This window comes from Mus caroli, chromosome 15, assembly GCF_900094665.2.
Source record: "Mus caroli chromosome 15, CAROLI_EIJ_v1.1, whole genome shotgun sequence".
NCBI classification, from domain to species: Eukaryota; Metazoa; Chordata; class Mammalia; order Rodentia; family Muridae; genus Mus; species Mus caroli.
In genome coordinates, this window is record NC_034584.1 from 26,059,792 (window position 1) to 26,075,135 (window position 15,344).

Here is a 15,344-nt window from a genome sequence, read left to right on the forward strand (position 1 = left end):
ATTTCTAATTACTGTTTCAAACTTACTGCTTCTTATGACTGTGGTATATCCTGGTTTTAATTGTGGTAGTTTGTGTAAGTTTAGAAATGTATCCCCTTCTATTCTATATTTTCAAATATAAGTTTTTAATGTATTCCCTACTGCTCTGAATGGCAGCAAGGGGGAGAAGTATGTGAGGGAGGGACTTGAAGGAGAGGAGGGAGGAAGCTGTGGTAGGGATGTAAAGTGAATAAATAAACAAATACTGGTCTTAAAAGCCCTGCTTTGTGGCCTATGATGTATGTTCAAGTTTAGAGAAAGTGGCACATACTGTTGAAAAGAAAGTTCATCTTGCCCGTTGGATGTCATAGTCTGCAGCTATCCAGTTGATCTCTGGCATGTTTATCTCTGACTTTCTTTTCTAAGTTTTAGTTTAGAAAATCTTCTAAATATGGGAGTAAAATATCGAAGTCTGCAAGTATCATCTTATCAGAAACCACATGATATTTTTACACCTTTGGTGTTTGTTTTATGAAATTGGGAGTTCCAATATTTAGTGCATGAGTATTTACAGTTTAATATCTTCTCGATGAATTGTTCTCTTTATTAAACTGTAATGGCCCTCTTTGTCTCTATCTGACTAGTTATGTTTTGACATCTATTTTATGAGATTTAAAAAATGACGTAGCCATTTACTTGCCACTTCTCTTTGCCTGGCAGGTTATTTTCAGCCATTGACTTTCATGTTCTGAATGGCTTTACAATATGTGTTTCTTGTCATCAGCAGACAGTTGGATATTGTTTTCTATTCTGGTCAGTTAGCCGGTATTGCTTGGTCAGTTGAGGCCACTTGGATTTAACACTGTTATTGAGAGGAGTTTGTTATTTACTGTAATTTTGCTAGCTGATGTAAAGGTTGACTAGATTATTGGCATCTCTCTTCCTCTTCACCAGTTAGTGTTAGAAGTTTGCTGGTTTGGTGTATTGGGCATAATTGATTTCTTCCCAACTTGTCTATGTTTATTTGTTTCTCTCTTGCATTATATCGCTTATGTCCTCCTGAATGGGAATGTCTTCCTTCCTACTCCCTTACATTATTCTATAAAGATGTTTTCTCCAAAGCTAATTTAGTTAGCATGAATTGTCTTCATTTGTGCTTGTCTTGAAATGTTAACTTTTTAAACCAATGTTAAAAGACAACCTTGCTAGGTACAGTGATCTTGGTTGACATTACTTTCCAGCTTGGCATATCATGCCTTGCTTTCAAGGCAGCTGATGAAAGGCATGATGTTATTCTTGCATTTCTACCTTTGCATATGAGCTGGCATTTTTCCATAAATCTTTTAATATTGTTGCTTTGCTTTTTTGACATGTTATTTATCTGTCTTAGTTTGGAATTTATTGCTGTGAAGAGACACCATGACCATAGCAACTCTTATAAAGGAAAACATTTTATTGGAGCTGACTTATAGTATCAGGAGTTTAGTTCATTATCTTCATAGGAGAGGTATGGCAGTGTGCAGGCAGACATGGTGCTGGAGGAGCTGAGAATTCTACATCTTGATCCACAGCAACAGAATATGACTGTGACTCACTGGCTAGACTTGAGCTTATAAAAAACAAAAACAAACAAACAAAAAAACCTCAAACCTTGTTTTCACACTTTCTCCAATAAGCCTATACCTACTCCAACAAGGCCACACCTCCTGTTAGTGCCACTCCCTATAGCCAAGCATTCAAACGTGAATCTATGGGGGCCAAACCTATTAAAGCCATCACATTCTACTCCCTGGTCCCCATAGGCCTCTAGCAACAGTATCGTGCAGAAATGCATTCATTCCAACTTCAAAAGTCCCCATAGTCTTTATAAAATCACAATCCTATTGAAAAGTCCCAATTTAAAACTCTCTTCTAAGATTGCTACAATTTCTTAACTGTAATCCCCTGTAAAATCAAAGTTATAACACAGATCACATACTTCCAACATATATTCATTACTACTCCAAATTGGAGGAAATGTAGCATAATAAGAAAATACTTGACCAAACAAGACTGAAAACCAGCTGGGCAAATTTCAAACTATATCTCCATGTCTGGTATCAAAGCATTTTTCAGATATCCAACCCTTTAAGATTTGTTGACTGCAACACCCTTCTCTCTTTTGGCCTATTTTCACTCCCTGTTAGCAGCTTTCCTCACCAGCTGTCCCATGGTTCTTGCATCTCCAATGTCTTGGAGACTCCAAAGCAATGTAGGCTTCACCTTCACAGCTTCATACAATCTCTTCTCTGAGCCTCCATGCACGGACAACCCTTATGTTTTTTTCAATTTGTTTTATTAGATATTGTCTTCATTTACATTTCAAATGCTATCCCAAAAGTCCCCTATATCCTCCGCCCACCATGCTACCCTACCCACCCACTCCCACTTCTTGGCCCTGGCATTTCCCTGTACTGGGGCATATAAAGTTTGCAAGACCAAGGGGCCTCTCTTCCCATTGATGGCCGACTAGATATTGCTTCCCCTATGACAGGCAGAAAATGATTAAGCGCAATGATCTTAGGGACTCTAAGGGCATTAGCTACCCTTGAATTCACAGAGCTCTGCCTACCTCTTGAGTACTAGTATTAAACACATGTGTCACCAAGCCTAACTAGTCTTTCTTTTTTCTTAGTACCTTGTAGATTTCAAAGTAGTAGCCTCTGTGTGTGTGTGTGTGTGTGTGTGTGTGTGTGTGTGTGTGTGTGTGTGTGTGTGTGTGTAAATTTTGGATAAGGTTTATCTGGAATCAAATAAAAACTAGGGTAAAGAAAAATGTTGTAATTTCTGTTGGCAGCATCTAATGTTCATGAAGTTGTTCATTCCTCTTACTTCTCATTGGCTGTCTGATACACTTGTTGAATACCAGTGAACTTAGCCTGATCATCATAAATTCTTATGAAAGGAAGTAGTTGGCTGCCTTCATGAACTTACACTTGAGAACTGACTGAGTTTATCTGTGGAGAGAGGGTACAGAGAGTAGGCTACATGTGGCCCATTAGATCCAGAGCCTGGATCTACAATTATTTGAAAACCTCACCACTACCACCAAGCAAAAGTCACACATATATTGCTACTCACCCTGATAGTATTTCTTGCCATGAAAAACTATCTGAAATTTTTGACAAGCTTCCTGAATGTCAGGAAGAATGTGTCTTCAAAGCACAACCTGGTGGAAACCCTTTCTAGGTGGCATGATCTAGAACATTTTTTTTATAATGTCCTTTGTAGTTTGAATAGCATAACCATGCATCACACACATTTTTCCTAGCAGAGACTTCCTTCTCCTCCTCCTCCTCCTCTTTCTCCTCTTTCTCCGCCTTTTCCTCCTTCTTCCCCACCAGAAGTCTTCTCAGAGACAAAGGTTGAAATGTATAAGAAATCCTATTAAAATGTTTTTAATATTTACATATTTGCCTTTTCTAAGCAACTAAAATCTTCTATTTATATTTTAAGATCAGTAAAAAAAATCCTATTTAACTTGAATAACCTTTCATGGTGTTATATTAATGTACTATTTTAACCCTCCCTATAAAACTTTTAGATACCAAAGTAAATAGTAGGATCAGTAGCCTTTTAACAGTTTTAGGCCTGTTTTCCTTTAATTAACAAAAAATTCCCTCAAAACCAGTCACCCAGATTCCCCCATCAGCCCCGAAGCCTTCAATTTTCCTTTTTCCACTGACCTGTGTTGTACTGAATCCCTTTCACTGACTCAAACCTCGGAGAACCTCTCTGGGCAGTGAGGATGTGAGCCCCTTTATCTTTAGAAGAGTTCAGGGCCAGCAGAAGAAATTGGCAATGGAATGAGACAATGCAAGACAAGGTGGTGGAATGAAATCCTATAATCTGTCCAAATTCACAGATTTGCTCCTTTGGCTCCCAGCAATGGGCAGAGAGCACTACTCCTGCAATAAACTGTCCATGGAGTTTAAATTCAGATCTCATGCTCTGTGTTATCCAGGAGATATGTTTTACCCATCTTCATCCAAGCATACAGAGTGGAATTCATAACTGCCTTTCAGATCAATATCAGGATTCCCAAAGTTGGGCGCCATTGTACTATCTCAGTCTCTTCCCCTCATCTTCATTGTGCTTTCCAATTCTTCCAATACTGTCCTACCTTTCATGAATTCACACATCCTCCAGCACTCTTTCTATGTTATCAATAGTCATTGTAAGAAATCTCTACCAAGCCGGGCGTGGTGGTGCACACCTTTAATCCCAGCACTCTGGAGGCAGAGGCAGAGGCAGGTGGATTTCTGAGTTCGAGGCCAGCCTGGTCTACAAAGTGAGTTCCAGGACAGCCAGGCCTATACAGAGAAGCCCTGTCTCAAAACAAACAAACAAACAAACAAACAAAAACAACAATAAAAACAACAACAGAAATCTCTACCGGAGCTGAGTCTTAAACACAGTGAGAATATTCTTTATTTTTTTATTGGATATTTTCTTTATTTACATTTCAAATGCTATCCTGAAAGTTCCCTATACCCTCTTCCTGCCCTGCTCCCCTACCCACCCACTCCCACTTCTTGGCCCTGGCGTTCCCCTGTACTTGGGCATATAAAGTTTGCAAGACCTAGGGGCCTCTCTTCCCAATGGTGGCCAACTAGGCCATCTTCTGCTACATATGCAGCTACAGATACGAGCTCTAGGGGTACTGATTAGTTCATATTGTTGTTCCACCTATAGGGTTGCAGACCCCTTCAGCTCCTTGGGTACTTTCTCTAGCTCCTCCACTGGGGGCCCTGTGTTCCATCATATAGATGACTGTGAGCATCTCCTTCTGTGTTTGTGTGGCATAGCCTCATAAGAGACAGCTATATCAGGGTCCCTACTTTAAGTGACAGAATAACTAAACTGCTCTAAGGATTCTCTCTAACAACATGCCAGAGATTCTCTACCTACTGGAACATCTCGTGTCTCTTGTAGAGCTAGAGGAATACCCATCTGGCTGTAACCACACGAGGTATTACAACAGAAGGAGCCTTCTGTTGCCTTTAGCTCAGGATATGCTACATGGGAAGTGTTGGTGCAACTCCTTCCTGTGTGCTATGTCAGAGACATCCCAATCACACAGAAACATGATATCCCTATAATGAGGCACTACAAATATACTTCTGGCATAGCCATGGAAGGTATATATGTTTAGGGCAGGAAAAACAAACAAACAAACAAACAAACAAACAAACATCTCTCTAAAATATTTACTAAGTTGGAAGCCCTGTCTGTGAAAATACTTGAGCCTCCTTACAGAAGAATATTTTTAAAAGCTTCAATTGTAAATAAGGCAAATCTCTGGAATTTCTAGAAGTCTCCAATTATCAAGAGCTCTGAAACTCTGAGATACCATGTTGGGAGTTCTGCATTCTCTATTTGCAATAGATGCTCACGAGATGTGTTTCTCATTCAAGCTGCACAGTCATTGACGTTTGCAGGAAGGAAACGAGCTTCCTTAGAAAAGGGCGTTCACTTGGAGACCACAGTGAAGATGTCTGACATGTTCATTTTGCTTTTCAGGAATGTAAGTTCAGCTGGAGAGGAGGCCCGCCGAAGGATGCGGGAATGTGATGGGCTCACGGATGCCTTGCTGTACGTGATCCAGTCTGCACTGGGGAGCAGTGAGATCGATAGCAAGGTTGGTGCTGTTTGCATAGCTTCAGCTTCCTAGAGGTTAAATGAACCCTGGAGAATAAACAACAGCTAGTAGCCATGGGAAGCGACCACGGTATTTCATGTTTGTGTTCTAAGCTCTATCTTCACAAACTCCAACATTGTCTGAAGCTATGCTCATTGCAGCTGGGAGTAGCACTTAAGTTTTCTACCAGCAGTAAAAATTCAGATTGGTGTAAGTAACTCAAACCATTGGTGTCCAGGATGAGTGTAAACCATTATTGAGCCTCCAGACAGCACATTAAATGTGTGTGTGTGTGTATTTAAATATATATGTATACTTTTAAAGACAAAGATATTGTAATTATGTGAGATTTGAATAATTATGCATTCTTATATATTACATTTTAATAACTAATTATATTAAAGGATGTTTTAAAATCTTACAAAAATCTTTCCTAAATTCTCAAAATGTTTAATCAAACCTTCCAGCATGCTCAAAGTGACTGCACAGTGCTAGCTCATAGACTCAAAGAGAATTCGGTTTTGGGTTGTCTTTCCCAGCATTTGAGATACTTTGTTTTGTATTTATTAAATTAGTTTTAATTCACAACAGCTAGAAACTTGTAATCTTAGAGTAATCCTGATATAAAGCCATATGTCACCTATACTTTTAAAATCATACATGCAAAAACTGTCACTCTTTAATAAGGACTACTCGGGAGCCACTGTCATGGACATTTGGAGCAGAGTAAGCCTATGTTGTGAGTGTGGATTGGACTTGTTAAGTACACTCTGATCTCTCTCCATCCACTCAGTGCCAATAACTTTCCCTATACCCATCCCCCACAGCTCTCAACTCAAAGGGAATAAGAGAGAGTTTATCATGACACCTGATTTGAGTAGGTTTCAATTTTTATCAATTATTTTGGAATTTCATATCATAGACCATTATTATACTCACCTCCCAGTCCTCTCAGGTCCACCCTTCCACCCTTGTGACCTATCCCTCCCTCCAAAAGACAAGAGGGATAAAGGTCCAGTTTGTGTTCCCACATTCTCACTGGTTGAAAAAGGACTCAGTTTTCTTTAAGGGGTTGGCCATAGGGAGTTTTACGGAGCTTTTAAGGTAATAAAATACAGAAAATTATAAAACAGGGCTTTTAAAAATACACTGGTAGGAAAATCAGAGGAGGTGGTTTACAATAAACCAGAAAACTTTGTTTTAGGTCCTGAGTACGCTTTGACAACACTCTTAGCTCTTTGATTGTGGAAGACTAGAGTTCTGTTAATACATTCCAAACCCAAAGCCCTGACGAGTAGGGGATGCCAGGTCTGATGGTTCGAGGGGCCAAGAAGGTAAAGAGTTATTATTTAATACATTAGATATCACCCGTAATAAATTGTGCAGTCTCTGGATCTGTGACACTCCAAACAGTCCGCAGTCATTGAGGTTTTAGTCAGTCAGTCCATGCAGACATATTCTCTTCAGGAACCCACAGCACCAAACAACAGTGTCTCCAAGCATGGAAGATGTCCTGTGAGGAGCTTGGGTGGTATGGCTGTGAACACTTCCTTAATCCCATGGTTTCCAGTACTAACTTTTCATCAGAATTGCCTTCATTACCCCTGCTGGAACCCCAGCACCACCCTTCAAATCTAAATACCCAATCTTGGCCACAAATATTTATCCATTTATAAGTGTATCATGATCTCTTGATAGTATGGCTTAAATTCCTGCCTGAAAAGATGGAGCTTTGAAATAGACTACTTAGGAAGCATACATAAGGTAGTGTCGTTGTAAAGTCAGATGGAAGACAAATAAGCAGTGCTCAGTCTTCATGGTGCTTGCTTGCAGTCCTTGTGGGATGCCCTGTGTCCTCTCTCTCTCTCTCTCTCTCTCTCTCTCTCTCTCTCTCTCTCTCTCTCACACACACACACACACACACACACACACACACACACACACAAATAGAACAATAAATAAATAGTAATTTAGGGACTGGAGAAGTGGCTCAGCAGTTGAAAGTACTCACTGTTCTTGCAGAGGGCCTCAGTTCAGTTTACAGATCTCACGCTGCAGCTCATAACTGACTATAACCCCAGTTCCAAGGGATACCATGCCCCTATGCCATCTGTCAGCTCCAGGCACACACATGGTACATATGCTTACTAGCAAGCAAAACAATCGTGTGTGTGAAATAAAAATAAAATTTAAATAACAATACAGTAGTCTTACCCATTGATCACTTTTATTGGTGAATTGGCCTAGCCCTTCTTAATCTCGACTGTACATAACAGCTACCAAGAAATTTAAAAATTTGTACTGGTGTCTGAACCTGTCACCCTGAAGATTTGGGTTCAAGGTATCTTTTGAAAATATGGTCCTGTGAACACTGGCTTAGTCCAGTTGTGGACACCATTTTTTTCTCCCATTCCTGGTGCTCACTAGGTCTGTGGCCAGCCATGGACCCAATACTACTAATTTCAAACATGGGATGTGATACAATAAAGGCTTAAGTATCCCTCATCTGTAAAGGCCCTTTAATAATCATAGGAGACCTATTAATACCACTGACAAGAAAATGAAGTCCCTAAAATTGTGACCAGTCAGGAAATCTTGAGTGTCTACAGGAGCCTGTTAGTATAATAGGCCCATGAGTTATGAAAGAGCTCTGGTAAATAGCTCACTGCCACAGCAAGGCTGAGCATATTAATATCCACAGGAGCAGAAGGCTGAGGTGTGGAGATACTAAGCCTGTTAGTGTGATGGACACAAAACAGCTTTCCCACTATCTGAACCTTGCAGGTGAATAAAAATAAAAGCTACTGCCTCATGGCCCCGCCATGCTCCCTCGCTCCAATCTCTGAAGACTTGTGGCTTAGGCACCAACATGCTCTGCGGCTTAAGCATAATTGTCTGACTGCTGGACTGGTCAGACTCCTAAGAATCCTGGGATAGCTAGGAGATGATCTGTTTTCATATCCGTGTTTTATTTCCCAAAAGAGAAAGTTGAAAGAGAGGGTTTTTCCAACCTAGACTGAGAAGCTCTGGCGTGTCCTGGATGTTTAGGGAGTGTGCCGAGCCAGACATCAGAATAGCGTCCAGTGCCCTCTTCATTTCTTACTCACTAGAACAGTGTACCCAAGTGTCCTCAACTTGTGATGGAAAGAACTGTCATAACCGCATGCCCTGAGTATTGAAGGGCCCGATCTGGTGTGATGAATGACTCCATAGAGCTTTGCCGGCTGGATTGTACTATTGACTTTTAACATATTATTATTGCACCGTAATTTTCCACTCAGCCCTCAACTTGGCCGCTTCTGAGCTCTCACCATGACAAGTTGGAGAGGGAAACATGTGTGCACATTCTCTCTGAGGCCAGAGGAGTTAATGAACAAGAGCCTGGATTCCATGCAAGCTCCGCGGCTCTACTCCTGTAATTGGGACCGTTTATTGAGTGGGTAGCATATGGCAGAGTGCTCCACAGAGGACTTCCAAATTAGCCCGTTCTAATAGAAAATAAGGAGTCAAAATGACCCTGGTGACCAAGAGGGGCACTAAAAAGCGCCGTTGACAGTAATGGATGTCACACGCATAGCCACCAGTCACCACACGCCTTCTGCTGGCATCTCTTGGTCTTTGTTCTCTTCCTTTCCACATTCCCTTTGGAGGAACACTCTTCAGCTGGGAACCTACCTAATGCCAGCCAGACTCTCCAACTCCAGGAAGCCTTCGAAGAGGCAAGGGTTTCCTTCTGAGCCCTCTCCTTCCCACCCTCCCTAGCTCCCTCTTTGTCTCTTCTCCCCATATCACCTCCCTAGATGCAGAGTAATTATATAAAGCACTTCTTGAAAACTGCAAATTTAGTCTCCCCATCCTGATAGAGGGACTGCGGAGCCCCAGGGGAGATAAACAACCCATTGAGAATGAAGCGTATTCTCCCAAGTCCTTGAGGGAAGAGAAATCAGTTGGAGATGATTTGAAAATTGTCCTGACTTGTGCCATAACATTTTCCTTTAGAGGATAGACACGTCTGCCTTTCATGCGTCTGTCTTGCACCCACCTGCTTTCATGCCACCTTCCTTTCCTGATGCAGAAAGGAGGCTTAAAACTGAAAATCAAGTTGGCTCAAAGCCTGTGGGATTAGCAGCCATGAAACCTTGGCAGGCTGACAAAAAATAGCCAAGAATGGCATTGGCCCCAGAGTGTGTCCAGAACTGCTTTTCCTGACTGAGTCACACTGACACCCCTAATCAGGTAAAGAGCATTGGGGTGCCCTGTACTGGCTTCCAGCCAATGAGGAGAGCAGGCCAGGATCTGAGTCCCTTGGCCTCTGCCTGCTCTAACACTAACCCCAAACCATAAGGGAATAGCTTTCAGCAGTGTGCTACCTACAGTTTCGGCTCACCTATACTCTTCCCTCTGCAACATGAAACTTATCTTTCCTGCCTTCAGTGGCCTACATAGTGACTTTCTGAAATATGGCCGAGTACAAGGATTTTCAAAATAAAATGTGGGCCTTTTTTCTTCCCCCTGTTCCTTTCTTAAGATGAGAATTTTATTTCTCTATCTCCCCAGCCCCATTTCTTAAGCCCAGAGCAACATTTAAAAGGTCAATTTTGGGAGCCTGTGATATGACTCAGCTAGTAAACATGCTTACTGCACAAAGGTGGCAGCAGGACTCAGATCCACGGATCCCAGAAACTTCCCCAGAATGTTGTCTTCCGACATCCACATGTGTGCTGTGGTACACATACACACACAGAGACACAATATATAGACACACACACACACATAAAGTCAGCTTTCTTTTGAGGAAGCACTTTCTGTAGAGGGTCAAAGGACAAATGCTTTGGCCCTTGTGAGTCACACAGCCTCTGCTAGAACACTCTTGTCACTCTATAGCAGCTGGGAGTGGTCATCAACATGTAGAAGTGCTGGATTTGGCAGAGCATTATTATACATAAATCAAGCCTCAGGTTAGTCCTAGCTTGCAGGATGTAGTTTACTGACCCTTTCCCTTAAAGTCTGGAACCTGTCTTGTATCACCTCCACAACTCACTGGTGACAATGACAGGTGATGCCCTGTCTATAACCTTATCCTGTCCTCCCCGCAGCCCTGTGAAGCTAGTGCTTTTATCGTTACTGTTTTACCAATGAAGAAACAGAGGTACAGAAGGTTTAGTCACTGTGGCCAAAGCCACACAGCCATTGGGCAGAGCCAGGACTCCCACCAAAGCCAAGAAGACAAAATGTTGTAGGTCCCATACTCAGAGCCTCCCTTATGTCTCTGGCATTGCTGAACTGTATATTTCTTGGTAAATGGTGTGCAACAAATCTCCAACCAGAGCCAAACCATATCCACAACCTATGATTGTAATGACTTGGGCACCTTAAACTCAAGGCAGGAGTAGCCTGTTAATGGCTTGCCATCTTGTAGTTGCAAATGTGTCCAGTTCTCACAAGTGCCTTTCAATGACCCATGACTGGTGTTTGTTGAAGTATCTGGTGTTGTCTCTCAAGTGAGAAATGATCATAGGACCTTCCAAGCTTATCCAAATTCTTCCTACTGCAGCCATGAGCAGAGCTGAACAAATCTGAGGACCAACGTGTCCATGGAGAATAGACAGGCAGAGCCATTGAATGATTCACTTACACTCATTCTCCCATTTCCCTCTTTCTTTTGGGGATGCTGCAGACCGTTGAAAACTGTGTGTGCATCTTGAGGAACCTCTCCTACCGGCTAGCAGCAGAAACGTCTCAGGGACAGCACATGGGCACAGACGAGCTGGACGGGCTGCTCTGCGGGGAGGCCAACGGCAAAGACGCAGAGAGTTCTGGGTGCTGGGGCAAGAAGAAGAAGAAAAAGAAATCCCAGGATCAGGTGATGCTACACACTCATAGCTGCATGCAATTCTCCCCTTCCTCAATACAATATCACCACTGATAGATGACTGTGAGGGTGGGTGGGTGAGTGGGTGGATGGATGGAGAGAGAGAGAGACAGAGCGACAGAGAGACAGAGACAGAGAGACAGAGAGACAGAGAGACAGAGACAGAGACAGACAGACAGACAGCTCTTCATTTAAGGTGTGTAGTAAAATCATTAGCATGGCTGCAGGATTTTCCTGCAGGGATGTCACAGCTGAGATGGTGGAAGTTAAGAATTTTTCCTTATGTTGTCCAGTTCAGCCAACATAGGAACTTCCAAAGTAAAGAAAAAGCCATCTGGTATACCCTGATGTCCCAGTTCCTAGAGTGTGGGTAGAGACGGGTACTGATGCTTCTGTGTTGCATGGCAACTGCCTCTTTGGGGCTGGGGAAGGAGGCTGCCATGCAGGTGGCAGGATGCCCAGGACAGGAAAAGGCGGATGAGAAGAGACATTGAGAGAGGAGGCATGGATGTAGCATGTGTTTGAAGGCCTGGTTATTGTTTTGTTTAACTCTGGGAAGTGGGGATAAGAATTCATGAGCTACAACTGGCAGATGTCAGAAGTTAAGCCTTGGGGTACAATGTTGGGGAACTCAGAACACTGCAGCCTGAGAAGGAGGTTTCCTTAACATGGAATGTTCTATGCTCTTGACACCTGTAAGTTTTGCCTGCTGTGCAGGAAAAGACTGAAGGCAGCTATCCTGAAGCTGGTGGTAAGAACAGCCTTCACTCCAATCTTGAGGTCCCTGGGGAAAAAAAAAAACTAAAATCCCTCACACACTATCCTCTAGGGGAACGGTGGAGCTGCCCTTTGGCTAGCAGCTGGAAAGTGTGCACTGGAGAAGGTTGTGTTTCCAGACACTGCACCCAGCCAGTGGACACTGAGGCTCTCAGCCCTGCACAACCATATCCACCTTTCCTCTGACATGAAAGTCTCCATTTAGCAGGCACACTACCAGTGTCCTTCTCTGGACGCTGATGTCACATGGCCGGTTTTCACTGGATACTCTACTTATGCATCCATTGATGAGAGTTTTGCCAACCCTATGGAAGTGTCTGCTAAAGAGAGACAGGGCCACAAGCCCTCTCTGTAACCAAATTTTGAATCCAGATGTTTGTTTGGATGCTAGTACAGTATTCTCTAAACTATCTGGGAAATAGTTTTACTTCAAGTAAAGTTTAAAGAAAGTGTTTTTCTTAGAGTAAGGATTAACAGGAATGCCCTTAAAATCTTGTTCTTGAATTTTCCTGGAAGGACTCAGCATCAGAAGTCTGTAGTTATGAGTCCTAGCTATGTGAACTTCTCGAGTATTTCCCACGACACATGGACCTGCATGCCCCTGCCTCAGTAAGGGCCACACTCCCTGCCTTGAACAGAGCCTTCCCACTCTGAGATGTGCTCCTCTTTTCTACCTTTTCTTCTGTAACAAGTCAGAACTGTTTGTCTCTGATCTCCTTCCTGTGTGGATTGAAGCACTGCCCTGTGATTCTTAACCCAGCCACTTACTACCCTCCCACTCTGGGGTGGCAAAGGGCATTTCACCAGTGTTCATTAAATATTTAAATGCTGCCACTATACTAGCTGCTTACTAGTTCTCATGCTTTGGTGTCATGCTAGGGAGCCAGAACCTACAGTTCTGCACATTCTCACCTTGAGCCATCTAAAAACGGGAACTTAAAATACAATGCATTCTCTCTGCCTTCAACTGGGCTCTCTGACCAAAGGACCAACACTGCTTCCCCCTGGAAATATCAGCCACAGCATAAGGGCCCATAGGAGAAAAGTCTCCCAACATCATTGGCTTGTACTGGGAAACCCCTAAAGGCCGAGCCACCTAGTTGAACCATGTAATTCCAGAAGGCACTTTCAGGAGTCAAATCTAAAATAACATCAGTCTCAACCAAAGACACCTTAGACTGACATTGTATCCCTTCCTGTATCCAGCTTCACCCCAAGGTTTGAGCAGCTACACCCTTGCCAGAGCCTCTAGTCTGACAGTGGTGTCTCACTTTCTAACACCCTAACCTGGCAGAGAACCATCCCAGATCTTCCCTGATACCCCTTATGAACTTCAAACTCTTCAGATGACAGAGGAGATCCATGTTGATTGGGTTCAGAGCAATGAGCATCCAGAAGAGAAGGAACCCCACCCAATCACAGCCCTTCTCTTAAGGTGTGAACCGTCCTGTGAAGCCACAGGGAGGGGACTTTGCAGCCCTCACACTGTACATGAATCCACACCCTCCCCTACGATATGTTTCAACTTTGCAACATTGAATTCAATGACACCATTCATAGACTCTTATGATTTTGCCATAAGTCAATATATAGTTGTTTATGATTCATTGCTCCAATTTTTTTCTAATAATTTTCTTGAAGAACATTTTGCTCAACCTTTCAAAAGTTAAAATGCAATGAAATGTTGATGTTCACAAAGATTCTTCAGACTTAAATCTCATAGATTTGGGAATTTGGGAATTTTATTTTGTTTTTAATTTTCACTATCATCTAAATATATATATATAACTATTTTGAAGTGCCAAAATCCTAATGTCAAACTTAATGGGGGTATATGCTGAAAACTATTCTTGTTTGGAAAAACTAATTTAGAGTGCTTTGTCCATTTCAGTATATTTTGAATAGTCAAAAGTGAAAACTATCTTAAAGTTACAGACTGGTGGAAATAAAACAGTGGTGAAGTCCCAAAGACTGGAAACAGGGTGACTCTAGATTGTGAGATAAAGGAAGGATGCAGGCAAGGCACTGTGGACTCCATGTTCTCTGCAAGGGAGAGGACTGTGGTGTATAGTGCTTCCTGTTGGGGGAGGATGGCACTGGGGCCAGTCTACCTTCTCAGGTTGGACTAAGCAGGGCTTTTTCCTAAGCATGTCCTGTAGTGCCTGAGTGGGGAATTGGGACCACCATCTGGGGAATCCAGGGTTAAGGAGCCTACAGGAACTAGAGGCAGGCCCCAGGGCCCCAGGTCATTACAGTTACCAAGTTGTAGCAGGACAAATAATGCAGATATCCCAAGGCCTCTGTGGAAGGAAGCATGGTTGTCTTCCCTAACTCAAGAAAACCAGGCTACCTTCTGCCTGGAAGTTACAAACGTGTCCTGGAAGCATCCAGAGAGTTCTAGGCATATAGCTTTATAATAGTCAAGACACCACCTGACCCTGGGCTCTCTACTGCCTCAAAGTCAGGACTGTGCCTTGAATTTTTGGTCTGATATGCTGAACAAGTGCCCAGCCCCAGCCACACCACCACATCTCAAACTTGGACTCTTCAGGAATATTTAGTGGTTTGGAGAAAACACACAAGAAAAGCCTTAAAAAGTGTCAGAAAATATTTGTGTATTCAAATAGGGATGTGTAGATGACAAAGATAGAGATGAGCCCTGCTAAATTTTATGATATGTAAGTAATATGAAAAATAAGGCCAGGTGTGGTAGCGCACGGCTTTAATCCCAGCACTTGGGAGGCAGAGGCAGGTGGATTTCTGAGTTTGAGGCCAGCCTGGTCTACAAAGTGAGTTCCAGGACAGGGAGGGCTATACAGAGAAACCCTGTCTCAAAAAAACAAACAGGGCCGGGCGTGGTGGCGCACGCCTTTAATCCCAGCACTCGGGAGGCAGAGGCAGGCGGGCTATACAGAGAAACCCTGTCTCAAAAAAACAAACAGGGCCGGGCGTGGTGGCGCACGCCTTTAATCCCAGCACTCGGGAGGCAGAGGCAGGCGGATTTCTGAGTTCGAGGCCAGCCTGGTCTACAAAGTG

The 15,344-nt window shown here is 42.9% G+C and overlaps 1 protein-coding gene across 7 annotated transcripts in view; it reads left to right on the forward strand.

The window, feature by feature from the left end:
* The window catches only part of Ctnnd2 (catenin delta 2), a 793,031-nt gene that overhangs the window by 654,015 nt on the left and 123,672 nt on the right, over positions 1-15,344 (forward strand). For all 7 annotated transcript variants that reach the window (XM_021182850.2, XM_021182851.2, XM_029469855.1 and 4 more), the window contains 2 exons: positions 5,542-5,659; positions 11,337-11,522. In XM_021182850.2, coding sequence (XP_021038509.1) covers positions 5,542-5,659; positions 11,337-11,522 — 304 coding nt within the window. The remainder of the gene's footprint in view (positions 1-5,541; positions 5,660-11,336; positions 11,523-15,344) is intronic.